General features: G+C 41.3%; 1 protein-coding gene across 2 annotated transcripts in view; it reads right to left on the bottom strand.

Annotated features, from left to right (window-relative positions):
* The window catches only part of IGF1R (insulin like growth factor 1 receptor), a 199523-nt gene that overhangs the window by 17617 nt on the left and 154402 nt on the right, over nucleotides 1-27504 (bottom strand). Inside the window, exons 6-19 of one of the 2 annotated variants that reach the window (XM_064456157.1) lie at nucleotides 23427-23641; nucleotides 21312-21438; nucleotides 19735-19973; nucleotides 19077-19244; nucleotides 18658-18862; nucleotides 14124-14410; nucleotides 12480-12616; nucleotides 12007-12166; nucleotides 10847-10949; nucleotides 9376-9446; nucleotides 6003-6232; nucleotides 5598-5708; nucleotides 3374-3533; nucleotides 976-1105 (exon numbers count right to left, since the gene is read on the bottom strand). In XM_064456157.1, the coding sequence (XP_064312227.1) occupies nucleotides 976-1105; nucleotides 3374-3533; nucleotides 5598-5708; nucleotides 6003-6232; nucleotides 9376-9446; nucleotides 10847-10949; nucleotides 12007-12166; nucleotides 12480-12616; nucleotides 14124-14410; nucleotides 18658-18862; nucleotides 19077-19244; nucleotides 19735-19973; nucleotides 21312-21438; nucleotides 23427-23641 (2343 nt within the window). Of the gene's footprint in view, nucleotides 1-975; nucleotides 1106-3373; nucleotides 3534-5597; nucleotides 5709-6002; nucleotides 6233-9375; nucleotides 9447-10846; nucleotides 10953-12006; nucleotides 12167-12479; nucleotides 12617-14123; nucleotides 14411-18657; nucleotides 18863-19076; nucleotides 19245-19734; nucleotides 19974-21311; nucleotides 21439-23426; nucleotides 23642-27504 lie in introns of both variants that reach the window. The other variant, XM_064456156.1, reaches the window with a different exon arrangement.

Below are 27504 nucleotides of genomic sequence, written 5' to 3'. Positions count from 1 at the left end.
TGCTACATAATTCCTCTGATGAACCTTTCACTCAAAGCTGGTGCTGTGGACTACAGTCCACTGACTCCAAAATCCTCAAGCTGTTTAAAGAAAATGCAGTTTACTACTAAAATACCATTCCTACTGACTTCTAGACATTTGGAGGCAATCAGCTGCCAATTCTGCAACACATCAGCAGTAAAAACATCTTGTTAGGAAGGCAGAGAAGCCATAAAAGACAGAGTAGAGGTTCTGCCAGTACATGTTCATCTTCTGCCAAGTCCTCCCTATCTATCTGCAAAAGTTTGGGGGTGGGGGTGGGGGTGTGTGGGGAATTGTTCCAGAGTATTATTTCTTCTAAGAAGTATATTTTGAAATTTCCTGAATGCCTCTATTAATAACTTCACAGATACACCAACTAGGCAATGGGCTTTTAAAGAAAAACCTATTTCTGCAGCTTGCGGTATATAAAACAAGCAAACAAAGCTCCAAATGGAGAAGGATATACACAAGGGAGAACTCCCAAGAAAAAAACCTGCTAGTGTACACAAACCGTCTGCGGGAAAGCAGAGTTATTTACACAGAAGGTTTTGATAGAAAAGCAGGTCAGGGCTATGAACCTTTCTATATTCTTGGCAACTTTTAATGCTTTTCTTGAAGGAGGGCAATTTGAAAAATGACAACTTGCTCTTCCAGGTGAAGGCAATGTTTTTCACTGCAAAACTGATTTTACAACCCACCGCAGGAAACATGCCACCACCTCCAGTTTTGGAAATCCATTTAGTTTTGCTCTGAGAGCAGATTTTAACCTCATGAGTTCTTGATTTTTGCAATGGAAATATGAAATACAAAGCAGAAGGCTTCACAGTGGAAAAAGAGAGTTACCTTGGAAGAGACAGGAGAAGCACTATACTTAATTAAGTCTACTCAAACAAGAAAAGAGGCTAGAAAGAAGAGGGGCTAAACCAGTTTTTCAGAGCCCTTTCTTTTTGTTACCAGACATCGGAGTGCGTTGTGAAGACTCCATCTTTCAGTGATTCTGGGGACATCCAGCGGACAGGCAGCAAACCTTTCCCTCCTTTACGATAATAATCTGTCTCGTAGATATCTCTTGTCATGCCAAAATCTAGAAGGTATAAATGATGTTTTGAGTTTGCATGATATAATGATGAACGTTTCCCCTTACTACAAGCCATTGCAGCCAGCAGAGAATCACAGCTTGGTGCAAAGAATCTGCGATCTGTTAGCACGACACTTTGCAGGCGCTTTACCTGCTGCCTTCGGGCTGGTTAGCTTCCCTCCCAACAAAGCCAACAGACATTTTTACCATTGACTTCAGTGGGTGAGAAGTCTGAATGGTTTAAATATATGAACATGAAAAGTTGCAGGATTTATGCTCAAGCCTTGCAGTAAGCTAAATCTTCTGAAGGTCATACAATTCATTAATCTGTTCTCTAAATTCAATGCTTTTCTTTTTAAAGAGTATAAAGAGCTCCTTTAGTACTTAAAACTATTGTCTTTAATTTAAAAATCTCACATGTTGAGGGAAATGCTTCTCTCTCGTTTTTTTTCCCCTCTTTTCAAGGGTAATTTCCAGCTCCTGTATAATATTCCATCTCAAATGCTACAGAGGATTAGGCTATTTGTTTATGACTAACACAGACCAATATTAAAGACATACTTTGGGTTTTACGCATATCCTTAGCTGTAAATACGTAAATATTTGCAAAACTCGGATCTAACAATGATCACCTCCTGACTAACTCAGACTTACTTCAGAATTTTTTTTCTGTACAATCAGGTTTATGCACACAAAACTGCTGGGTCTTGGAGTAGCCTGTTTAAACCAGTAACTACGTTTTCAGACACTAACCAAAAAAGTTAATAACTCAGGTGGCATCAAATCTCTTACTAATATTAAATGCTGTCTGCTAACACAGCAGACCTAGGGCAAAATCCATTTTGCCAATACAGACCTGTAGTTGCCCCGTTTTTTCTGGGAAAAGTGGAGCAAAAAAAAAGGACATTATTCCTCCGGATCTCACAGTTGTTATAACCTGTCTATGGATGTCATTATTACCAGGCTCAGATGAGTGACCGATCACTGATCCTTCTCATTCCTTGTCTGCTAAGGACACTGGTACCCTCAGTGATTATGACTAAAAAGCCCATCTGTGCAGCTATGCCATCACTCCCACACACCAGAATGACTTTATCCTGGCTGAATAGAAAATTCTTTTAAAATGTAATGCAAATAAGAAACAGATATGCAACAAGTATGGGACAGTGTAGCATAAAGCTCCTCCTCTGAGATCTAAACAGTCTGAGTTGGCGTGTTCCAGTCAAGATGCTCCTAAACTGTTTCTGCATGAAGGGATTTTCAGTACTGAGAGCAGTGCAGCGTATTTCACAAGATGCTTTTGGGGTAACCATGTACCACGTTAAAGGGAAGAAATGCACCATCTTAAGAGAATTGTAAAATATGCTGGTGGGGGGAGGAGGAGTGAGAAAACTGGAATGGGAAGGATTCAGGCTGACTTCCCCTGAACCTGCAGAAAATGCACAAAATCCCCCAAAGATCTCATTTCCTAATTAACTGACTCAAAATGAAATCATTTTTTCTTTCTCCCAAATGACAGGATTACTTACACAAATTATCAAAATAGCTGAGTTAAGCTCAGAGAAGAAGAATTAGTTTCCTACAGCAGAAGGCTGTTGCTATACATGTTATTTTAATGTGCACAACTCAAAAACAGCCAAAAGCTTAAAATCAGCCCCTCTGGAGAGAAGTCTGAAAAAACTCATCTGACACTATTTTGGAGGGATGGTGAAGGGAAAAAAAAAAGCAGTGTTTGAACAGCAGAGCAGAGGAAAAACCATTCTGTTGTCTGGAAAGCAGAACTCCAATTCAGACTGGAAAGCATCCAGCTGAAGTCAAGCCTTACATTCCATTTCCAAATCAGATATGCTTTAATATAATCCTAAAATTCTTATTCTTGAATCAATAAACAGGAGGTGGAATTATTTTTGCGCATTAACAGAAAAGCAAATGACACACCAGTGGTTAACTACGCCATCCACCCAGATGTCTGCAGCATCTGCACCTCAAATCACTGCTCCACTAGCTCTTCTTAAACCCACACACTATACTATTTCCTCACTGGAACAACAGCAATTTGAGGTATTCCAAGAGCTTCAACTCAATGTTGACTGCTCACAGGTCTTAAATCACAGCAAGCCTTCATAAGGGACATACTTCATCCTGCAGAAGTTTAAAGTAGGGCTAAGTTTTAAAAGGTCTTTCAAACAGCTTTAAAAAAAATTAAAATGCCGTCTAAGATGTTGAATTTTCAGGATGATGTTTTTAGTTTTTGTCAAAGTCAAAAACACATACCTCCAATTTTCACTGTGAAGTCTTCTGCCACCATGCAGTTTCTTGCAGCAAGATCTCTGTGAACAAATTTGTTGGCGTTGAGGTACGCCATCCCATCAGCAATCTCTCCTGCCATCTGAATCATCTTCTTCAGAGTTGGAGGTGCCTGGCCAGGGTTATTCTGAGCAAGATTAAGATGATAAAACGGGTAAGGGGGGGAAGTAACCTTTTCTACATCAAACTGTAACACACTTTGGGGTGTTTTTTTGTTTGTTTGGTTTTTTTTGTTAAATAAAAATCACATTAACGCAACCTAGGCTGATGTGATCCAGGCTAAACAGAAACTCATGATTACGTACACCATAGCATCTGCTTAGCAGCCAAACTGGCCATACCAATCTGGGTTACAAACAGAACTCCCACGCAGCTCTTTTAGGCCGTTCTATTTTATGGAATATAAGCCAGAAAGACTTTTGGGTATAAGGAAGCTATCTTACACCTATGGAGTTTAAAAGTCTGTCCTCCTGCCACAGAAGTTCTGAGATACAAAGCAGAGGGCTTATTTTAGAGATTTCTACTGGTTTACTATCTTCACAACCAACCAGATGATGTTAAATGATTTCAGTTCCTGTCCTCAGTTCTCCATAACCAGGTGTTTCCTGAATTACCTCTATTTGTAAATAGGACAACAGCTCACGGGACAATTTCTTCTGAAGCAAACTCACTCCTTAACATCCAGGGATATACAGCTTCTGCCATTCTCAATCTCACAGATGAAGGTGTTCAGGTATTTATATGCAATTAGTTAAGTCCCATCAGCCCTTACCAGTATGAATTTGCCTAAGCTTTACACCCCTTGGATAATCATCACTGATAGAATAACCAACACCAGAGCCTCACATACTGAATTCTACTAATGACTAAGATCCTAAAGCGCACAGATCGCATCACTGAGCTTTATCACATCCCCATCCAGACAAACAGTCCCTTGTGCACCTCCTGCGGAAAGTGTTCATGCCCAGTCCATCATCACTTTCAAATGGCGCTGCTTTGTGTTGAGATGAGCCATACCCACTCCTTCCAGGCTCCCAAGAGCCAAATGCAACATACACTATGGGAGTCAAGAAGATATAACCAAGAAAGCCCAGAAGGACCAATGTGAGTTGAAACCCCAGGAGGAAGAGGTAGGTATGACAGCTGTGTGGTTAAATTACTGGTAAAGCCAGTGATCGGGCAAGCCCTCCACCCATGCCTTATTGAAGTATCCTGCCTTCCTCCTCATACAGGTCTTCAGAAGACTTCACTCAACTCTACATTGCACATCAAGGAAGACAGGGAATTTAGGCACCGGCCTATCACAGACTGCTTTGGAGAGCAGCAGCATACAAGACAGAAAAGCCAGGTACAAAGCTCATAAATTTGGTAATTTCTATATAACGTCACTGTCCCTGTTTATGAAGTTTGCTGAATTCAGCCAAAAATATTGAATATAACCTGAAACATTATCAATCATGAATGCTAGCCAAACCCTTAGTCCATAGTCCTACTGGTATTTTCTGAATGCTGTATTCAGTATGATTGTTTTCTGTATCCAGTCACTTAAGCCACCTGCTCTTGCTACATGCAATGCCCTCCATTTATACCATCTTCATTCTCTTGTGCACATATTGTGCTCACGTTCTGTTCCTTTAAGTTATTCACATCAGAATTTCTGGATCAGGGGGAAAGGCTGCTGAGCTCATTTTCTACATAGTCTACTATGATGTCAGTGCAAGTGACCCAAGTGTCATCTTTATCCTTCAGACTCTGTATTACAGGTGGCAATTTTAGCTGTTAGACTAAAGGCCTACATATTATTAGTTAAGATTAGATTTTTTACTTTCCAGCAGAGGCAACAGGCAGGTTATACAACATGAAACAATTATGCTAGCACGCATGCTTCAACTAGCCAATTTTTTTGGTTAACATTTTGATGAGAAATTAGATGAGACGAGAGATTTAAATCTGAAAAACAGGACTCAGTAACACAAGAAGGGACCTATTCCATGCAGTACACTGGGCTATTTGCAATAGCCACCTCATGAAACGAGGTGTTGCAGATCACAGAGCAGCTCATGTTTTGTTCTTAGAACTTAAGGAGGAGGGCAAGAAAGGCTAATTGCCTGCAGCTTCCAACGTGACACTGTTTCATTCAAGGTGATTCTAACTGAAGAAATAAAAAAACATCCAGCAACTCATGACTCACCTCTGTGTCTGGCCTCAATGATCTCAGGTAACTTTTGAGGTCCCCACGTGTCATCAGCTCCATGATAACCAGCGTAGGCTGGCCCTGAGAAACAACACCAAGCAGCCGAACCTGGAAGAGGAAAAACAAATGTTCAGTTACAAATACAGCTAACTGAACTGTAGCAATCATTTATTCATGTTGATATGTAGCCCCAAACACCTGTGAGCCTGTGGGAAAGGTCTGAAAGCAGATTTGGCGCCACTCTCTGACTGCTGTTTAACAACAACATTATAAAGCTGTGCAGAGTCAAAGCTAAAATCCCAAGTTCCTGCTTCAGTCAGCGAAGACATGCCCTGAACACCCTCATGACAGCACGCACCACAGCTGTATGAATCACAGCCTCGTTACATTTTCATTACTTACAACATGGTGACAATTGAACTCCTTCATCACTGAGGCCTCATTTAAGAACTCTATCCTCTCACGCATGCTTGCAGACTCATTGACAGTCTTGATGGCCACCCTGGTCTCTGGCTCATCCTTCACCACTCCCTTGGCTATTCCCTCATACACCATTCCAAAGGAGCCTTGCCCAAGTTCCCGACACATGGTGATCTTCTCACGGGGCACTTCCCATTCGTCTGGAACATAAACTAAGGAGAGAAAAGAACAGGTCATGATGTTCCACTTCTGCAAGTGGTGCTATCATGCACTGCTTTACAATACCAACTGTCCAGTTTTACTGTAAACAACACTAGACACAATGCTGACACCTTGCACGGTGTATGCAAATAGTCCTGGTCTTTCCCATACAGAGATAGGTAGATGCTTGGCATACAAGTAAATCTTAAAGAAATATGTAGATGGACTTGAAAGGGCTGTGCTACGGTACTGACATAATGGGACAAAAATAAGGAACTTCAAAGCACAAAACCAGGGTGGGAAGAGGCTTGAATCAATACTTTAGGCCTGAGGTTTTCTTGGGATCCTAGGTGTTCTTATTCTTCCAGACAGCATCAAACATGCTTCATCATCTGTATCAGTTTAGTGTCTACTGTATTCTCTATTAACAGATTGATTTTATGACTAGAGGGAAACAGACTCTCTGATCTAGTAGGCTCTTTGCATGAAACTATTCTGATCACTTGCACACACACTGTTGCACCAGTAAAGGCAGAACTTGCTGCTGCTGCAAGTCTTTGATCTGAGGCAGAGGAGAGATCTCAGAAGGTGACTGCCAGGAGGGAGGACTGCCTCAGGCAAGAAGACATCTGAGTAGTCACTGATGCTGCTGCCTATCAGTCACCAAAGGAGGGGACAGTTGTGTCACATGCTCTGAATGGGTGAAATGACAGGATGCAAAAATAGAGGATTATAGCATGAACACTGACAGACCTTTAACCCTAATGGTGCTGCTATAAAAAACCTAAGAGTAAAGATGTCCACTGCCACTCCGGCTAAACCCATTAGCCTCCTGGGGGCTTTTGGAAAAACTATTCCCACACAAATTCAACAGCAGTAGCACCACACTAAACCATAAACAGAAGAACTGATGCCTCAAGGAAGTATCTGATGTTCCGATTTCCTCCTGCACTTGGAGAGCTCCATACATACATAATCCATACAGTACGGGCACGTGCTCATCAAAGGCAACCACACCTCTATGTGTGTGCATGTGGGAAATAAATTATCTGGCAAGTAGTGGGAACCTAGCTGCTTTTTGTATTTTATAATTTTGTAAAGCAATTAGTTTAGCCAGAAAGCTGGATTTCCAGGGTTCTCCATTCCACAGCAATCCAAGCACGTGAGCTTTCTAGAGATGCAGAGGTGAGGATCCCTGGACTGCCAGGCTCAGTCAGCTCCTGCTGCTGCTCAGGGACAGCCAACACAAGAACTGGCAAAAAGTTCATCCACACCACTAGCTGGCACAACCTCCTGTGATAGTGTAGTACAGGAAAATAATACAGGCATACAGAAAGCAAAACCAAAAAAAGCACACTGCTCTAGGAACAGCAATTTTGTCTGAAAGATTCTTTTTAATTTCCTGGATAGTTTTGAAGACTTGAGCACTATCCACATTGTGCCTCCCACAGAAAATTGTAACAAATTAAAGATGCCCCCAAAACTCCACACCTAACTTTAGAACTACAATTGGTTCACTGTTAGCATAGCACTCAACACAAACATACCAGCTGCCACAGTCTAATACCTCTAAATACTGTCAGCACCAAATATATACATCAGTCACATATAAATTAGATCAATTTGAAACTAGCTTTAAAAAACTGTTTTGGCAGCTAGAGAAGAACAGGCTTATCTACACTCCAGATATTAAGAGAAACAAATATGGATTAAACACCCGTACTCATTTTAACATGAAATTTCTGCATGTGATATGTCTGGAAGCCCCCAGTATTGCTTTTCTTTTTCTCTAACTGTGAAAAGTTCACAGAATCACAGAATCATTAAGGTTGGAAAAGACCTCTAGGATCATCAAGTCCAACCGTCAACCCAACACTACCATGTCTCCCAAACCACGCCCTGAAGTGCCACATCTACCTGTCTTCTAAATACCTCCAGGGGTGGCGACTCTACCACCTCTCTGGGCAGCCTGTTCCAATCGCTGACCACACTTGCAGTACAGAAATTTTTCCTAATATCCAATCTAAACCTCCCCTGACGCAGCTTGAAGCTGTTTCCTCTATCGCTAGTGACCTGGGAGAAGAGACCAACACGCACCTCACTACAACCGTCTTTCAGGTTGTTGCAGAGCGCGATAAGGCCTCCCCTCAGCCTCCTCTTCTCCAGGCTAAACAACCCCAGTTCCCTCAGCTGCTCCTCATCAGACCTGCTCTCCAGACCCTTCCCCAGCTCCATTGCCCTTCTCTGGACACACTCCAGTACCTCAAGGGCCTTCTTGTCCTGAGGGGGCCAAAACTGAACACAATATTTGAGGTGCGGCCTCACCAGTGCCCAGCACCATCCCTGCCCGGCTCCTGCTGGCCACACCAGTGCTGACACAAGCCCGGGGGCTGGTGGCCTCCTTGGCCACCTGGGCACTGCTGGCTCATGCCCAGCCGGCTGTCAGCCAGCACCCCCAGGGCCTTCTCCGCCGGGCACTTTCCAGCCCCTCTGCCCCAGGCCTGCAGTGTTGCCTGGGGTTGTTGTGGCCCAAGGGCAGGACCCGACACTTGGCCTTGTTAACCTCATACAATTGGCCTCAGCCCATCAATCCAGCCTGTCCAGGTCTTTCTGCAGAGCCTTCCTATGCTCAAGCAGATCAACACTCCCACCCAACTTGGTGTTGTCTGCAAACTTACTGAGGGTGCACTCGATCGGAGTTGTTAGAGAGTTTCATTGGGATAGGAAATGAGGAAACAGTATTGGGTTTTTGTTACATGTTACTATTTTCCTTGTGAGAAGTACATAGAAACAAGCAGTGGGTTTGTTCTGATAGGTCAGAATAGGGCTTAAAAGGGCAAACATGAAAGATGATGAATTCATGAATTCTTCTTTCATTCCAGTGAAAACATCACTGGATGAGTAGATGATAGTCTGAAAGTGAAACTAATGCCTCCAAATTTCCCTCAGTTGAATAAACTACAGGAAAAAATTTAAAAACTCTCCAGTTTCAACAGACAGGTCACATTTACGTATTATCAATGACGCATTCTATGGCTGTGCTAATAAAATGAAGAGAGAAAACGGTTTTACCACATCCCTTTTAAAGTTTTCAGTCAGACAGGAGTGGAATATATGAAAGTAAAAACATCAGAAGTGAAAAGGCCACACTTACCATCTGAAGCACTGAAGTACTCGGGGTTCACTGAAGCATAAAGTACTCCATTGCCCAGCCTGTCACTGTTCCTGTTGAAACAGTTTTTTTCTTTTTTAATTTTTAAACCTAAGTAAATTTCAGACCACCTCTTCTACAGCTTTTCCACCGTTTGCTCAACCACAGAATATTATTTACTGTATGTGAAGAGCTTTTCAGACAAAGGGGACAAACCCAAGTTCTTATTCTACCTCATATAATCAATGGGAAAACTGCCCTGAACTGCTTTCCCAAGAAACCTGTAGTCTTCTCTATAGCAAATCAGCACCAGAAAAGCGTAAACACAAAGTACTTTCAGCTGCTGGGTAAACTTCCTTTAAGAAAGGCAGCTGTATGGTAACACACCCAGGAGACCGGTGGCTGAGAACAGACTTTAACATCACCTGCTCCACTGTGGGACAGAAGTGATCTAGTGAAGGACAAGATTGTTTTTATGGGGAATTCCATTCAACTATTTTATAAGTGTTTAGCTTATTTTAAGAACACACACACCACCACCCCCAGTTCTACTGGGGTGATCTTTCAGAACAAGATATATTTATTCAGCACTGTGAGAGCTCTTGCAGGAGTCAGGCCGTAGAAATAAAATTATCAATCAGACCTCCGAAAATCAAAGACAAAACATTCTTGTGGGCTATAACGACAGTTTAAAGAAGAATGATTTATCAGGCATTTCACCCAGCAGAGCCCAAGGGAAGGCCAAGCAGGTATTGGACTTCACTAGACACAAAGCGCTTTCTGGAGTACCTGAGAACAACTGGTACTACTATCTGCACACAAATGAATTCGAGCTGGAAATAATGGGATACTCAATGAGCATAGTTTATATAACTGTAATAAAAAACTCCCATATCAAGAGAGTTGCAAGGCTGAACATTTGCACTGTCTTCTATTAAGTTCTCATTATGTATTTCAATTAAATAAATTTTTAAAAATCACTAGTTATCAAAAACAAAAATGAGGGGAAAAAAACCAGAACAGTCCCCTGGACTGCTCTGTCTAGGATGTAATTTTTAAGTGGATGCAGAGACTTCAAAAAACCTCTAGAACTTGCAAGAAATCAAATTAACCTAAATTGATCTAAGTTTTCATATTTATATTGACCCATATTTCAGTCAAAGCTGCTGATTATACAGGTTCAGTGTCTGCCATCACTGTCCCAGTGGATATGTTCCTGACAACCCTTCCTCTTCCCTCTCAAACATGATACTGTAATAAAAAGCCTCTTCATATCTCAAGCAGCAGCCAGATGCCTGCTAGTAACTCTACACGACCTCCTTTTACACACCAACAAGACAATCTACCTCAGCTTCTCGAGTCCTCTAAATGCTGCTTCCCTTTTTAATTTCTAACTTGCTCCATGGGCACAGATTTGAAAATAAGTATTTCCCTCTTGCAGTTTTAACCAAAGCATATACAGCTCACAGCTCACCTCTTTTTGTTAAAGACGTACAGCATTATCAGTAATCCCCCAACGATGAGCAGGAAAGCAATAGGGAGCACAATTATCAAGTGCAGGAAGTTTCCATAGTTCGCTGCTGCAACCAACAAGAAAACAATTGTATCAGGGTTTCTATAAAACCTCCATTAACAAAGAAACATTCAAAGCTCACTCAAGTCTATTTCCATACAGGGAAGAAATCAAAGTACTCATTTTCTTGCCTGGTGTGGAAAAATGTACTCAGAAACACTGACTGCAGATGAGTGGAACAAGAAAACAGACAGTGAAAAGTATTAATTTTGTACAGAACAGTGTCTGTCTTGGGTTTGTTTTCACAAGTTATGCTTAAGGGCTTACATTCCTCAGTGCACAATATTCACTTGCATATTCATCTTTCTTCCACCTTTTGTTCACTTTGCAATTGCTTATACTTATGTTCAGAATAGGCACACGCTGCTCTTTACTTCAAGTGCTTCAAAGTCCAGCAATTTGAAAACCAAAAAGGAATAGAAGATGGAGTTCCAGTTTTCTGTGGATACATCTGCTCTACAACTAAATACAGAAGTTCTTGAGAGGGTCTCTGTGGACACTACGATGGTGTTCTTCCAAAATATAAATGACTCCCATTGTCAGGACCAGCATCACCGTTTCACCAGGATGTTATCTTTATCAAATATCACTCGGAACAGGTGTATGAAAAGCATCTTGGTAATTAAGAAAGCCTGCCTGCCAAAAATCTAAACAAATAATTTGTTTCTTGTATTATTTTGCAATTTAAAGCAGGTTTGCCTTATTGCCACAGGTTTTGTACAATCCAACTCCATGTGGTTATGGCTAACATTACGTTCCCAACAGAACTGTACACCACAGGAAGCCCACAGTGGCGTGTTCTACACACCCACCACCTGGTTGCACCTCATATATATAGAATGCACGCACCAAAAGGACCACACCTCAGATACACCTCCTGGTTGTCAACACTTGCCAAAAAATGGAACACAGAAGCGCTCCCAAAGGAAAATCAGCAAATAAGAGGAGTATTCAGAGTACAGGCAAGAGGCTTATATGCTCAACTACATACATGAACATCAGGAATTATTAAAAAGACAACAGTCCCCCAGTTTGATGCAGCCAACAAACACCCATCTTACATTTGGGTTGCACATAGAAAGAGACTGGCTCGGTCCAAGACCCATTTCCAGCTAACGAAGTGGCCTGAACTCTAGCAGAATAGTTGCCAGGGTTCAGATGAGTTAGTTTAGCTCCTCCCAGCTTCTTGTACTCCTGTCTGGAAACACATTCCCGCTTCTCCTAAGAGGAAAAAAGCAATTTACAGTTCATGTTAATATCTTCACATTCCTCCATTCTTGAGAAAACAGTATGACTGCAGGATAAGCTTATTTTTATAAGTAGAAGCCCCATCTGATCAGTTTTTCTTCAAGCACCGTAAGAAGATATGTGGAATTTAAAAACTGTCAAAATAAACAGAACAACAGAATGGCATGCTGTTTGGTGCTGGGTGTTCGAAATCACGATTTCTATCTTTGGTCTGCAGCACTGCTCAGAAACATGTGAAAAAAGATCGCATTTTGTGTATAGTAACAGAGAAATGTCAAATCCTCACCTCTCCATGCTGCCCATATTTGATTTCATACATTAGTATCAGCCCATTTGGATTTGCAGGCTCTAACCACTTCAGGTAGACAGTATTTTCTTCTTTTGCTTCCCATGCTACTGTTCCTGGAATGTTATCTGCTCCCTCTGTAAAATATTTGCAAGTGATGTGAGAAGACCACCTATTACTGAAACAGGAACTTAAGCAACAGTTGAGGAAAATAAAAACGTTCCTACTATTCTTTAGGTATGAAAGCATTGCAGTAAGTGCTATTCAAATATCCAGAGAACAAAATGCACTGGCCACGGGCCTGTTGGAGAGATTAGCAGAGCCTGAACTGCTCCTTGCCAGAAAAACAGTGCGGTGCATACAGCCTCACCAGGTACGGGCTCTGTGTTAGTCACCGGGCTCTGAGTGCCAAAACCCCTGTTTGTCAGCATCTGGTTCTTCCGTCCGAACTTTCCACTACACCAAAACAGTGCAGAGCCAGCTATTCCCACCGAACGGCTGTGAACAGCAACCTGTCTGCAATTGGCTGTGAACAGGGAAGATCTGCCCCACTGACGTCCCTTTCCTAAAACATCCAGTCTTAGGAAATCTGTTGTAGTTTATAACAGAGTCTCATCAGCAATTCATGAACTGCTTTATCCCTATTTCATTCTTGATAATTTTATGTTGTTTCTTCAAAACTTAACAGGAATAGGAAGACCATTTCAGCCAAAGGAAAAAGACCGCTTTTTGAAAAAGACAGTTGTTAGGTTTAGAATAAAACACAATTGTTTAGCCTTTAATTTTCAGAGCCATGCGCTAAGAATCTGGGAACGCTTATTTCCTTTTCCCTGATCTCACAGATTTCCTTATTTCCTTGAAATAAGCAATACTTTTTGCTTTTTTACTGACACAGCTGGATCTGGATTATGAGAGTCTTTCCTTCCAGAAACAAAACAAAATTGCTACCATTCTGCATCAAATATTCCCAGACATCTGTTGGAGTCAGAAGCTCTTTGGTGGATGCATATGAGCTTACACTAAAATCATCTCTATTCTTCTCAGAAGTACAATCTGCAAAAGTCCCAAACATGAATACAGCATTCAAGGCTTCCTATTTGAAGTACTCTAGATGCCGGCGATTGGGCACAAAGCAACACAGTAGTACTCCTGTTCCCAGGCTGGACAAACGCATGGTCATTTTGTGACAGAAGAAACATTTGGCAAACATTCCCACCAGCAGAACTCTAACATCTGCAAACAGTTCAGAGTGAACAGAGCAAAACTAAACATTAGCTGAGAAACGTTCCCCTGTCTCTATTCAGCATACAGGGAACTGAAGAATAAAACCTTTCAACCTACCATGTCTGTGGTTATCACCTATGCTGCTGAGAAACAGAATCTCTCATAATTATCGCTGTAGTCAATGCACGTGCTGCTTTTCTCCAGATCACAGGACATACTCAACAGATACCACTCAGTACCCACAAGGGACCAGTCAAGGACATTAAGCTACCGTAGCAAAGTTTTATATCGTTCCAATTTATTTTCTTGCACAGAATTTTTTTATTATACCCCAATGTTTTTCTACCTGTTTTTGGAGGGCTTGTCCTCCCTAAGATTGAGGGAAAGGTAAAACAAAGCTTTATACTCGTGAGAGCATACCTGAAGGCATGGTTCTTGCAAAGACAAAGTTAGAAGCGCTACAACCAAGTGTGTCGGCTTCATGGTTGCAGCTGTGAATATCAATGCGGTAAAGAGTAAAAGGCTGGAGATGGGAGATCACAGTTCTCTCCTTGCCATCCACTTTGGTCTCAAAGAACGGGTATTCTACTTCATTCTCCTCTGCGTCAGAAACATTGGTGAAGTGATCTGTCCCAGTCGCATTCCTGTTTCGAGTGGCCAAAGTGGCATTTGCGATTCGGAACACATCCCTCCGCTTCCGATCGGGTCTGTGGAGCAAACAGACAGGTATAGAAAAGGTCTCTTCAGAGAAACACCACTTTTCCTCCAGCTCTGTGCAAAAAAAAAGGGGTAACTGCTACTAAAAAGGCTAAATAAAGAAACTGCAACACAAGATGAAACGTTTCTCTTAATCGGAACCTGCAGCATGTCAGCATGTCCTACTACTCTCTCTTTTTATCAGAAACCAATTAAAATTCTGAAGCTCACACTGCCCCCAAGATAAATGTGCAAACTTCCGACCTCACACATCAAACTGAGTAACAAAAACGGCTTCACTGTTATTCAACAAGCATCCTAGATTTGGATTTAATGATAGTAATGTCGATGCTTAAATTAAAAATCAGATGTTAGAAGGTTGAAAAGTTCAGAGGAAAAAACTGTTCTGAAGTTTGCTGGATTAGCAAAGCTAACTCTCAGTAGGCTTAGCTTTCTTCTCAGTTGCAATGAAATTACAGAACTTTGAAGGTAGAGCGGAGAAAAGAAACCCTGGAAGGCAGCTCAAGACCACGAATGTTAACCACCACTAATGTGTGGTAATTTGTGTATCTCTACTTCTCTCACCCAAACAAAAGCTTTGCAAAGAAACTATCTTCCTATATGAGAAAACACGGTACTAGTATTGTGTATAGCAAAGGGTTCACCGGGCAACTTTGCTCTGCCTTACAGGCATCTGTATGAAATTTATGTAGAGTTAAAAACTTGGGGATTTACAGTGATATTAATACTGTCTCAAGTCTAAGGAAATAATGTAGTTTCAAGCATCAGTATGAAGGTACTCTCACAAACATTTGGATAGTATCAGCTAACCAACACATGATTGCTACACGTTATACTTGTCTCTTGGTCTTGTGTCTGATCCAAGGCTGTTTTGCACAGGAGCACTAACTACATAAGGCAAGGTCCTAGTCTCCGAAGTTTGCAGGACTGCTCTCACCTGGAATGCAATGCACCAGGGGAGTTGAAGAATGTAAGAAAAGTCACACTACAAAACCAGTTTTGAAAAACAGCATGAATCCTGTCCCACCTGAAATCACTTGGCCGGTGCCCAGTTAGGCCTGGTCAGTGCAATGGTTGTCAAGGACAAAGGTGAAGTCTAACATATTTCTATCAGAGGGTGAGTTACAAGTCAGGTGAATACAGTCTCCCTCAAACACACACCAGGAAGAAAGATGACTCAACTGGAGAAGTTAATTTGCTGTCAAATATACGGTCTTAATACATTCAGCCACAAAACAGCATGCTGCGGAGGGAGCCAAAAATACGCTGACTTGGTTTTGAAATCTTCTGGCAGAGGTTGGATGAAATTTTTTTCAGGAGTTCACTACAAAACTTTCCAAAATAATTTTGCTATGTCTTGAGTAGTCTTTTTGACATGCTCAGATGCCATGTAAACCATAGCAGAGATATAAATTAAGACAAGGAAAAAAAATTCTTAAGTTACCAGGAAATTGTTTTTAGGCTACTGACTAGAGAATGTCATAACTTGTCAGTGGGATATGGGGGAATTTCACAGGAGATGTAAACACTTGCACTTCCTCTACACTGGTATTTATGGAAGTTACTAAAGCTATTCACCTTCCTTAGGATGACTGTTCATTTACTGCTTTAATTCAGGGGAAAGAACAAACTTTTGAACTGCTAACAGCACACAGGATACCCAGCGCCGAACTGATGAACATTTGCACGGATTTTGTGACAAAAGCAGTGAAAACAAAAAGTTTGTTTTCAATCAGCCACAAAGGCTTGTGCCAATGCAAGAACCCAAAAGGCATGACTTTGTCTATCGCTGCTTTTCTGGGACGCACGAAGTTCCAACCCTTTGGTGGTATCTGTGGTTTAAAAAAAAAAAAAATACAGCCCTACCTTGCCTTTGGGGAAAAAGATAAAGAGAAAGCAACACAAAACTTGCTGGTGAAAACTAGTCATATCAGGAAGAGAAAAAAGCCTGCAGGATAACCACCAGGCAAACATGATTAAAACATCAAGAGGTTTGACACCATTGCTTTTCTGTCAAGCAGCTTCCTGCTTTTGTGAAAGGCACAGATAAAGACATAAGCATCCAAGGAAATAAGGAACAGTCTAGAGATAAAAAACATGAAAATTCATCTATTCTGTGAAAGGAAAGGAAAGGAAGAAGAATGCAAGAGAAAAATTAGAAAACAACACTATGAAAAAAATAAATCAAATTGAAAACAAAAAGAAGAAAAAGAAATGTGAGTGATTTAAACTATGAGAGAGTTAGCTTTTATGTCATGGCAATTTTAATGTTACTTCTCAGATACCTTCTACCACACAGAGAGCCCGTCTCACCCAGCTCATCAGAGAGCCAAAAACTTGAACAACAACTCATCCTCCTGTGGTTGTGAGCATCTCTTCAAGACTAACCATAGTTCTCATGTTTGAAATCTGCCTCACCACAGCAGTAATACATATGGGGTCATCCAGAAGTTGCACACAAGATTAGATCAACCAGCTTTTTAAACAACCTTGAAACCACCCAGTCAAATATTTTCACGCTGTATTACACGCTGCATCTCTTTCATAATAACCTGGAGACAGGTAGAACACTGGAAGCGAATACTACTATTGAGGTTTGCATTAATACATTAATTAACTTCTCCCTTGGGAAAGAGAGGGGAAAAAAAAAGATATTGGCAAGTAATGAGTTGTTTAGTTTTGTCCTATGGAGATGTCTCACTAGCTCACAATCTTTAAAGAGACTGTATGTCAGGGAAATTAAAGTTGATTAGCTATGCAGCTATTTCTGAGCATTGCACCTTATCTGCCCTTGCTGTTCCAAAACACACCCTTACCACAGTAAGTTAAGAAAAAGGGAAATGGTCAAGCTTTCAGGAAATTCCTTGTGAAGTGGTCAGTTCAAGGTCCTGTGCATTTCCTTTGGGAGGGGGGGAATGCAAGAAAGCTTGGGAGAAGATAAACAATGCATTTGAAATGACAAAGCTTTGGTGAGATTAAAAAAAATTCCTTTGTAACAGGCTTTCAAGTAGTTTAGACCTGATGCCTTTCAAAACTCCCTGCTGTGCCATTTCATTAAGACCAAAGTCACATCACATTTACAAGATTTCACACTGCTCAGGAATTACACCCTGGCCAGTCATGACAGCCATTACTCCTCCGTACCTCACCTTTGCTGCTGGTTCTCATCGTCGGTAGGGAAACACTGCACAAGTTCAACCACAAACACTAAATGTGGCTCAAACGCAGCTCAGATACAACACTTAGCATTTCCAAAGAGAGGCAGTATTTACTTCCTCTTTTTTTGGGCAAAGCTAAGAAGCTCTGCACGCATCACCGTCCCAACCCTAAACAAGTCAGACACATCCTTGACTAAAGGTCCAAAAATCACAATGGAGAGTGAAATAAACCAGTTTTTATGAGCAGCAAAGCCACACTTTATAGTTCTCAAGCACAGGACTTCACCATAAACTTCACCTGCCAACTGAGACAATGAGATAACATGCACAATGGAAATCTGATTGCTTATAGCCTGTAACATAACAGCTACACACTGTGTGCGAGATCCGATTGTCTGAAGTAAGAAGAGCTTACATGACGGATAAATTGGAAACTCAAGGATCAAACCCACCAATTAATTCAGTATTCTCTGCTCTATGTTGCTGCATAAAATTGTTACTATCCCACTTAACGTGTAAGCAGGAGTGTTTATCACAGAAGAGTGGGCATATTTAATATTTCTGTGCAGCACAGACCCAGGAAACCAGTATGCCCTTTGCAATTAGTGCAGTGAAAACAGAACACCAGTTTCAGTTCTGCGAGGTGACTATGTCCTCAATTTCAAAAGCAAATAAATCTTCAGATTAGGAACACAAGTACTTAAATGGCTATTTAGAGAAAGATCACATCTGAAACCCTTTGCTGCCACATGTTGCTCATCTCTGAAACCCTTATAGACAAAGAGCTCCTCAAGTGACTCTTGACTCTGAAAAGAAACCATCACTGAAGTCCTTGAACAATATAGGTAAGAACCCTTACTATTAGCTAAAATTGAGAGAAAGAGACGAAAATTAGTGAGCAAGAGAAACTGCAAAGTAAGGCTGTGGACTGTCTTCACATAAAAGGAAAGGCAATATTTATGTGTTTCACGTGTTATCTACAGATGCTTTCAAGTCCAGGAAGCGTGAGCTCTAGGAAATGTTAAAAAAAATGAGATTATTAGCCCCACTTCCAAGAGGAAGTGTCCAAAATCCATTACCTGGGGACAAAGATGGAGTTGTGAAGGAAGTTCTCAAAGACTTTCCGATACTCTGCTTCCTCCTTCTCGGCTTGCTTTTCTGCCTCTGTCTTGGGACAAGCACAACAAGGCCCTTTCTCTCCCCCACAGCCCTCTGGCTTGGTGGGTTCAGTAGCTTCTTCTGTGTCAATGGTCCCATCAGCATATCTTCGAATTGGGACTTTATCTTAAAAAAAAAACACAAAAAAACAACAGAGGAGCCTTGTTTCTCTTCTCGGCATATTATGGATAAGCAACAATCCATGTTTACCCATTCCCTTCTACTTGGTGTTATTAACAAAAGAGTTGGGAACCAGGGCACAGGCTTTAGCTCTTGCACATAAAGTGCACGGGCAGGTAAGTCACGGGCATTTCAACACAACCACGTTTTGTTTTCCTACCTTTGGAGCAGTAGTTGTGTCTGTAAAGGTAACTGTCCTGAGGTTGCTGCTGCCATCGTACGATGTAGTATGAGAGGTTGCCATTAGGAAGAGAGGGAGGATTCCATTTCACAATCAGCTGGGATGAGGAGTTGGATGCTGAAATAACATCCAAGGGAATGGATGGCACTGAAGGGGAAAAAAAGAAAAAAAGAAAAAGGAAGGTATTTAAATCTAGAGTGTTCTACAATGTATTTCAATGCAAGCTTTCAAAGTAAATCCCAATCCATTTCTGTACTGCAAGAAAAAACTCCATCCTATTTCAAAGAAAAGATTTCCTACTTATGCCCCCACCACTCACAATGGTTATTAAGGGTTCAACTGCAACCATGTACATTCCCAATACGAAGCTGTACTTAAATTTACCTTCACCAATGGAATAAAGTCTGAAATCCTAACTCAGAAAAATTCCCATAGTTCCCAATGACAATAACGCCTGAACAATGACAGTTTTAATTCAAACCTTAATGCTGTTTTCACAATTACTGAAACTTTCTAGCATTATGCACATCATCTGCACATAAATACAATTTCTGTATTAACAACAGAACTTGCATAATAAGGTGATAAGCCTACCTGCAGTGTTATCAACCTCTTACCCAAGAGCCCAGGATCTCACCTGCAGCATTGGTTCGTATATACACAATTTCACTTTTTGCTCCATGAATATGATGGTTTTCCATCATTGTGAGGGTAACAGCCTTGACATAAATGGCATATTGAGTCCAAGGTTTCAAGCCCTGCAGCAGAATTCCAGGATTGTTCTCTTTGTTCGGTGGCAGGTCAACGTCAACCATGTTCCAGCTATTGGAGCCACACGCATCTTGCCCATCGTACTCTGTCACATTTTTGTATGGTCTGAAATATAAAAAAAAAAAAAAAAACCAACACAGTACTAAATGTTTGTTTTCTCCTAAAAATTGCCATGTATTTATTTGAGTGCCTCACTTCAATGCTGCTCAATGAAACAAATAAAGCTTACTTGTTTTCCATAGCAAAATAAAATTCATGTTTATTTCCAAGCACTACAAAATTCAGAGTTCAGCTTTAGCTGCAGGTCTTACTTTCAGTCACTAGCAATAAGGCAAGGTTCTCCAAGAAAAAACTAAATTTTTTTTTTTTAAATCCAAAACAGACAGTGAAACACTTCAGACATATTTAGACTTTAGCTAAGCATACATGAAACAGAAGCAACTCAAAAGGCTGAGCCTTTTACCATAAAGAACCCAGACTTCCATGACTCGCCCTGACCAGTCCAGCAGGCTTTTCCCCCCCCTTTTATTTCCACACAATACACACACACTTATACAGCCATATAGTTCTACTTTTCGTAAGTTGCAACACTGGCACAAGAGCACAGAAAGTACTACTCTTGTTATTAATTCCTATAGACTCATCAGCGCTAAGTCTATTGCATCATAGTTCACTATCACAGTCATATTCTTTTTCAAGCGATGCTGGACATGAATAATTTGTGCTTCTGGGTCTCGCAGTCTTGATCTGTATGTCAGTACCAGCATTCTGAACCTCCCTTTCACACCTCCAAACTCCCTGAAGAGTTATTAGTGTGCTCATTTGTATTTTTGACTATTTTAAATCCGAGACACTACAAGGATATGCAAAGGCAGAGACACCTCCCCAGAAATTAGGTTCTCTCCAGCAACTGCCCCACTTCTTCATTATCAAGAGATACCGATGCAGAAAGCTACCAAAGCTGGATAACCTAAGTAAGTCCAAACCCTGAGGAGACAAGTCATCCAGGTAATAGGGAGAACTCCTGATCTGTGGAGCTCTCTAGTCAGTACTATGACTAGAGAAGGAAAAGATCTCAGTAAACAATGACATGACTTATGGAGAGCTCCAAATTAGACCTCTGAGGACAGCCAAGCCACCCAGCTATTTTTCTTTTTTTTTGAATTTGAAACTTCCTGATGGATTTGGAATCCATTTGTAGTCTTCAATCAAAACAACCCTCTTTTTAAAGGGAGCTTGTGCTCTAGTAGGCAAATAATTTGAACAAAAGCAGGACTTGAGGATGAAATATGTAAACTGGATGAGATGTGTAAAATCCATGAAATTGGAACTACCCGAAAGGCTCTGCTGACTAACTTTTCTCACTAGTAAACCAACAGTCAGAATAGAATTGTCTGCTATCCCTTGGAAAGTCCCAATGAGTCTCTGACGACTACTACTTACGCTTCTTTGTAGTAAACAGTGAAGCTAATGAGATCTCTATAATCTGGAGGGCGATACCGTTCCCATGTTAGTTTAATCCGATTCTTGAGTGTAGTGTTGGAAACAAAACGCAGAATGTGGCTTTCACCTGCAATATGAAAGGACAGGACACAGCAGAGTTAGCATCACATCACCTATTCATTTTTGCTGTTTCTTAGGTGTCAGTTTTAGCTAATTAGCCTTTCCAGTAGCGCCTATGATACCACAGCATATCAACAGCTTTTGCCTCTGCAGAGCTTCGTATTTCACCCTACTACATTTCAGTGATTAAGGGTAAGCAGCAACCTTGGCAATCACTTTGGAGTATGTTGGAGCTACTGGTTATTATTTTTTCTGAAGCAGATTTTCTTTTAATTCATCATCAGAAAGCTCTTGAAAACTACTTCAGACTCTCCCTGAGTGAGGAATGCAAGCCCTGTTTATTCACAGGACTGGTTTACAAGCACTAAATTCATCATCCAACTCCAATTCACGTGCAGAGCAGTGACTGGCCTCTGTGTTCTCACTTTCCGGGACAACTTTTGACAACTGCATTTGTTTTTCTGGGGAATGGTCAACATGGAAAGGACAAAGGAGTTTACATTCCTATTCATGAGAGGCTGGACCAAGAACTCCAAAACTCAGTTCATATACGGCATAACCATTTGATGGCAGCAGCTTCCAGCTGCTCTTTGAACAGAGCTGGATGGAAGCCGGCAGCTTTGAAATGAATGGCTTCCCATTACCAACTCCCTGAGCTTTCCAATCCAAAACAAAATAGCATTTTAAAAACTTAGGACACAATTTCTTCATCCAAGAATTAAGTGTCAACTGTGAGTTAGTTTCTAATGTTCCATAGAAGTCTCTGAAAATAAAGGGGTTTTCACCCTCATGTACACTGGCGCTATTGGTGCTATCTTTTCAAAGGCAGTTTAGCTTTTGTTGATTCTTTTCCCCTTCTCAGAGTCAGAAAGCTTTCTGTAATGTTTTTTTTAAAAAACAGGCAGCGGCTGGCACTAGCCTCAGTGGTAGTAAGGACTGGCTGTGTGTCTGTAACTCCTCCAGGACTGCAAGCCTTTGCTCTATTGAATGTGCAAAGAATGGAGTCTGCTTACAACAAGGATCTATGCCATCTGCATTTATGCATCATGCCTAAAGAGACATTCAGCAGAGTACGTGTCCTAGTTTTGTAAACACCATCCAGAACAAGGGGACTTGACTTACACACAAGATCTATTTTAATTTGCCCTGCTCCAAGAACACCACAAATAGACCAAAGAAAAATGCATTGTCAGTTCTAAGAGTTTGAGTATAAGGTCAAATTTGTAAGCATTCTGTTGTCTTATTTCCCAGATGAGGGACTGCTTTTAAATGTGTTGGTTACACCTGGAGAGCTGATGTGAAGACCACTGAAGCCAAAAGAGGACTTTCCAATAACTTCGTCCATTGCAGAATCCCAAAATAAATGCAGAGACACTGAAGTTTAGGAATACTGTAGAAGACTAAAAAGTGTTCTCAATTCAAAAGCAAATAATTTGAAAATAAAGCACAGAAAATTGAGTTTATAACAAGCATTTCTAGCAACAAGATACAATATTTGGCAGGAGCTGAAAAGAAGCTTGAACAGAACAGAAACAGTTTGTTTTGGTGTCTATGGAATTGTTATTCAGCAGTCTCCTTAGTATCAAGAGAGAGTAGATATCCGAGAGAGGAAAATACCTATGATGATATAGCTTTGCGAAGGAAACAAGAGAACCTGCTCCTTGCTGGATATACCAAAACACTAAACTTCATTTCTACTTCCTGGGTATCTTCCTATTGTTATATGATGCTGCTGTCACAAAAAAGGGTATTTAGAAAGCAGTTGTCTTCATTCAATGGTTTTTACAGATGAGATAGTGACTTGTGTAACCACAATTTTCCACACATGCAAACGTACTTTCACAGCTACGTTTTAAAAATTGAACAAGTAGAACAACTGCAAGTCTACTGTAATTTCTAACTCTAAATCTTGTAATGGGCAGTGTGTTGGTTTGGAGTTTTTTTGTGACACCCTCCCCTATGCAGTCGGCCTCCAGATTTTGTTTGTTTACTTACAAGAGGCTCTCTCCCCATTGTTCCTTGGATTTATATCTCCTTTGCTCTGTCGCCCCTTGGTTCCTGAAACTTCCTCCATACGGTAAATCTCAGAAACACACAGTTTAGGATTAAACGCAAAGTACATTTTCCCCTCCTTGATCGTCAAGTTATGATGGTTCCAGTCCCACAGCTGCTGAAGATTGTGGTTGTCAAGCACGTAGAAGGAATAATTCCTAGAAGGAAATTTTTGAAGGAAAAATATTAGTTTTAATCCATAGCCAATTCCAACCAAGGATACCTTAATATAACCAAATTTTACAACACACTGTTTCCTCTTATTACTTTAAATTGGTGTTCAGCAGAGTAAAGGATTTTCTGCTCTCCCATGGAACAAGTTTTGCCCTGAATGCTCCCTGGTCAGAGGGCAGGGAAATGTCCACAACACAGGACTCCACAGCTGGCACCACACCATGTAAAGCCCCCTCCAACATGTGTTTTAATAATTGTATAGAAACTGCTATGGGGAATATAAATTCATGTCCTCTGAATAGGAGGTGTCTACACTGGATTTTTCATTTTGTGGCAAATGGGAAGCACTAACCTCAGGTATCTTATAGGAGGAAAAGCATGGTGCAGTTCTGACAATAAAATACAATTGCTAACACAGCTGTGTTGCTTATGTTTACAAAAGCAACTGTAAGAGTTTGCATAGTGAGGTTTCTTTGCCTCTCTGTCTTAGTTTACCTCTTGGCCCAATAAAGATTTCCTACATTGTGCCAAGTACAGTTGCGCCTATACATCAAAACCTGACAGTAAACAGTTGCACTCACTGCACAGCACAGGATCTACACTTCAAAGTACAGAACTAACAACACAGGCAGCAGCATGTGCTGAGCCCATTCCCTAAGCACAGCAGTGGAATAATGTAAACATCCTTTATTTCCAGATACTAAACGAAAAAATGTGTGTAAGTCCTACTATATATTAAGAAGAAATTCCTGGTACCACTTGTTTGTGCTGAATTGGAAAAAAACCCCAGGTGCAGCAAAAGCAAGATTATAAGCTCTACATTAGCAGCAAGACAACACCTGCAAAGACACAGTTTGGGATAGCAGAGACAGGAATGCACACTTGGGAAATGAGTTAAAGGTCTGCATAGCTGATGAACCTAAATCAAACCAACCCATCATGGCAGCATTTATTATGCTCTTCCGTGGAAAGTCCCACCAATGTTAACTACATCAACATAAAATCCATTATCAACACAATGAAGCCTTGCAACTTCTGCAAGCCATTTTGCATTGGTAACCCCATGCCAATCGTAGTTAAACCAGGCTCTCTCAACTACAACCAGAGTTTCTGCAGGGTAACGTGGCAGACAAACCATGGGACTCATGGACTCATAAGAAGCTGACATACTACTCATTTATGGTTTTCCTTCAACAACTACATTTAAAATTTAGCATTAATTCCTCCCTCACCCAGCCTGAGGTGAAAACTGTGCATTCTGGTTGCAATCTGCGCAGACCATGGTTGTGGTTCCTAGTAACGCACCCAAATGCCGAGTGTATTCTCAGAACAGTGTAAAGGAAAAGTGGTTTCTCCTGTTTCCAAATATCCCCTAATTAGCCAGAACTGGATTGCTAATGAAGTCAATATACCTGGTACCACTTCAGACGGATGCTGAGAAGGCTGTGCTCAGCTGACACAGGATCGCATACGTGATTGTGCTTTCGGTGTGTCTTGCCAGGAGAGACCAAGGATGCTAAACTGCATGTGGGATTTGACAGACATCACCAAAAACTATGTTTATTTGAGACACCAATTACTCTGTTACAGATGACTAAAATCCCTGCAGCTCCCTGTGCACTGCTGTAAAGATGACACTTCACCAGAATTTAGTTGCATGATTAAGTGACGGCAACTAAGCTTTTCAGGAAAGACCCAAAAAGTTGGACTCAGATTGAACACAATAAACAGAGGTGTGGCTCCCCAAACTACAGAAACCATCTTAAATATTTAATAACAGCCTAGTCTGTCTCCTGCTCCCAACTGTGGCAATTATGCTTTAGACACTAGAGATAATTCTTGTATTAAAGCAATGTGGCTAAGCTTTCAAGAGTGTGAATAAATGAGGCAAATCAAGCACACACTGGTGCTTCACACAACTGCACAGCGACTGGGCCACAGTTGGGAGTTACCGAGATATACATTAGAGCCATCTGCACAAGTTTCAGCAGCCGTCTGAGGCAAGGCAAACAAGTCCTGAAGGTTCGTATATACACTGAAAGTATAAATTAGTGCAAGTTATTCTAGCACCATTCAAAGCACCAGGGAAACCACACTTGGAGGGCTACATACAGCCTCAGCCACAGGAGAGGTGCACTGCTGCATGGCTTGAAAGGTGGAGCAGAAGGCAACCAGAGTGCACTTAGGGCTTAGGTTATAAATAAAGTTATAAATAAAGATTATATCAGACTTTGGCTCTAGCAGCTGTGGAAAAAATCAGGATGCCAAGGAAGATAGCATGGAAAGAATAAAAGATTCAGTGTAGGAAAACAAAGCGCTGCCAGTCAAACCCTGGAGACAGTAACTAAGGGAATGACTGGAGATTATGGCCTGAGGGACAGGACAAACCCCTGAACAGGAGTAGGAGGCACATCTGGTCCCAGGCTTGCCACAAAAAGCCTCAAGGCGACCTGCATAACCCATGCACACTCACAGGAGAGAATTCCCACATCATGATGTGTATCCAAACTGCAGAGCACCTACAGCCACTTAATTATCGACTGCATACATTAAAAACCTGCTTCACACCGTGTCCGCACACAATGCTACGTCTGTGCACATTCACCCATTGTAAAGCTATGAGGCAGAACATGAGATCCAAACCAAAAGGAGATGTGGATGATGAAAATGTTTCAACAAGCCTTCAAACACCCTTTATTCCCCTCCATAGCATACAGGTCACAGAAAGCTCCTAGAAGGGGTACTGACTAGGTAAGCACACTTAATAAGAGAGCAGTGCATGATCCATAAAGGCAAGTGACTTGCACCAAAAAGGAAATGAGACCTGGCAGAGGGCTGTGAATGCAAGCGGTGGACGAGCTGACTACAGAAGACGACCAGGCAGCAGAGGTTTATGGCAGACTGACTACCCTCAGATGAGGCAAGCAACCCTGCAGGACATACAGAATAGGGGACGTTAATCTTTCAGTGCTACAATTAAGAGAAAGACAGAAAATCCCACTAGACCAGATAGCTGGGGCATCACCCAGTAAGAGAGAGGAGAAAAGGAGAACCCTCATTGCTTTACATACACAAAACGTGCCACATGTTGGCTAGAAACTGTCTGTTAACATGGTCTATGTTCTACACCTGTATCACAGTATGACCCTGATCCCTGGTGAGGATCTGACAGAGTCAAACATAATATAGCACAACAGGGAACAACAGGGAGGGCAATACTTGCACAAAATGCTCCATTTGACGGTCTCTCTTTAAAAAGGTTCATTCTTCAGCATTTCTCTACACGCCTGAACTTTATCAAATTTCCAAAACATTGCTAATGTTTTAATAATGCTGGTATGTTCTTTTGCTTGTGTTTGCCCACCAGCACTTTGAATAGAACCACTGAGTTTATTAACAGAATATCTGTCTCTAATAGATACTTACACACACCTTGCTAATGTTAATTGTAAGCAACTTAGAAACAGCTAATTTTGGCCCAAAATTGCATCTCCACAAGCAAATACATGGGTAGGGAACTAGGGGCTTTTATACTAACCCATGGATTTGCAAGCAATTCATCTTACTAACACTGAAGTTCAGTGTTTCTCTGTCCAGTTCAAAAAGTTAAACTGCTGAGCTTCTTAAACCCCGCCCCAAACCCAGTCTCACACCTCAGCATACGAACTCCCCAACCCACTTTTTGAAATTTCACTTACACATGGACAGCTGGGAAAGATTGTCTTTACAGCCTCCCCTTAAAACAAAAATGAAGCCGAGGAGCATCCCCCCATGGGAGCCTGCCACTGCAGGCATGCTCACCACCTGTGCCTACCACCAACCCAGAGGGCGTTACTCACTCCTAAAA

The sequence above is a fragment of the Phalacrocorax carbo genome, chromosome 7 (assembly GCF_963921805.1).
Source record: "Phalacrocorax carbo chromosome 7, bPhaCar2.1, whole genome shotgun sequence".
Taxonomy (NCBI): Eukaryota; Metazoa; Chordata; class Aves; order Suliformes; family Phalacrocoracidae; genus Phalacrocorax; species Phalacrocorax carbo.
Note: the sequence above shows the minus strand (reverse complement) of the source record. Positions and strands in the feature narration are given on the sequence as shown.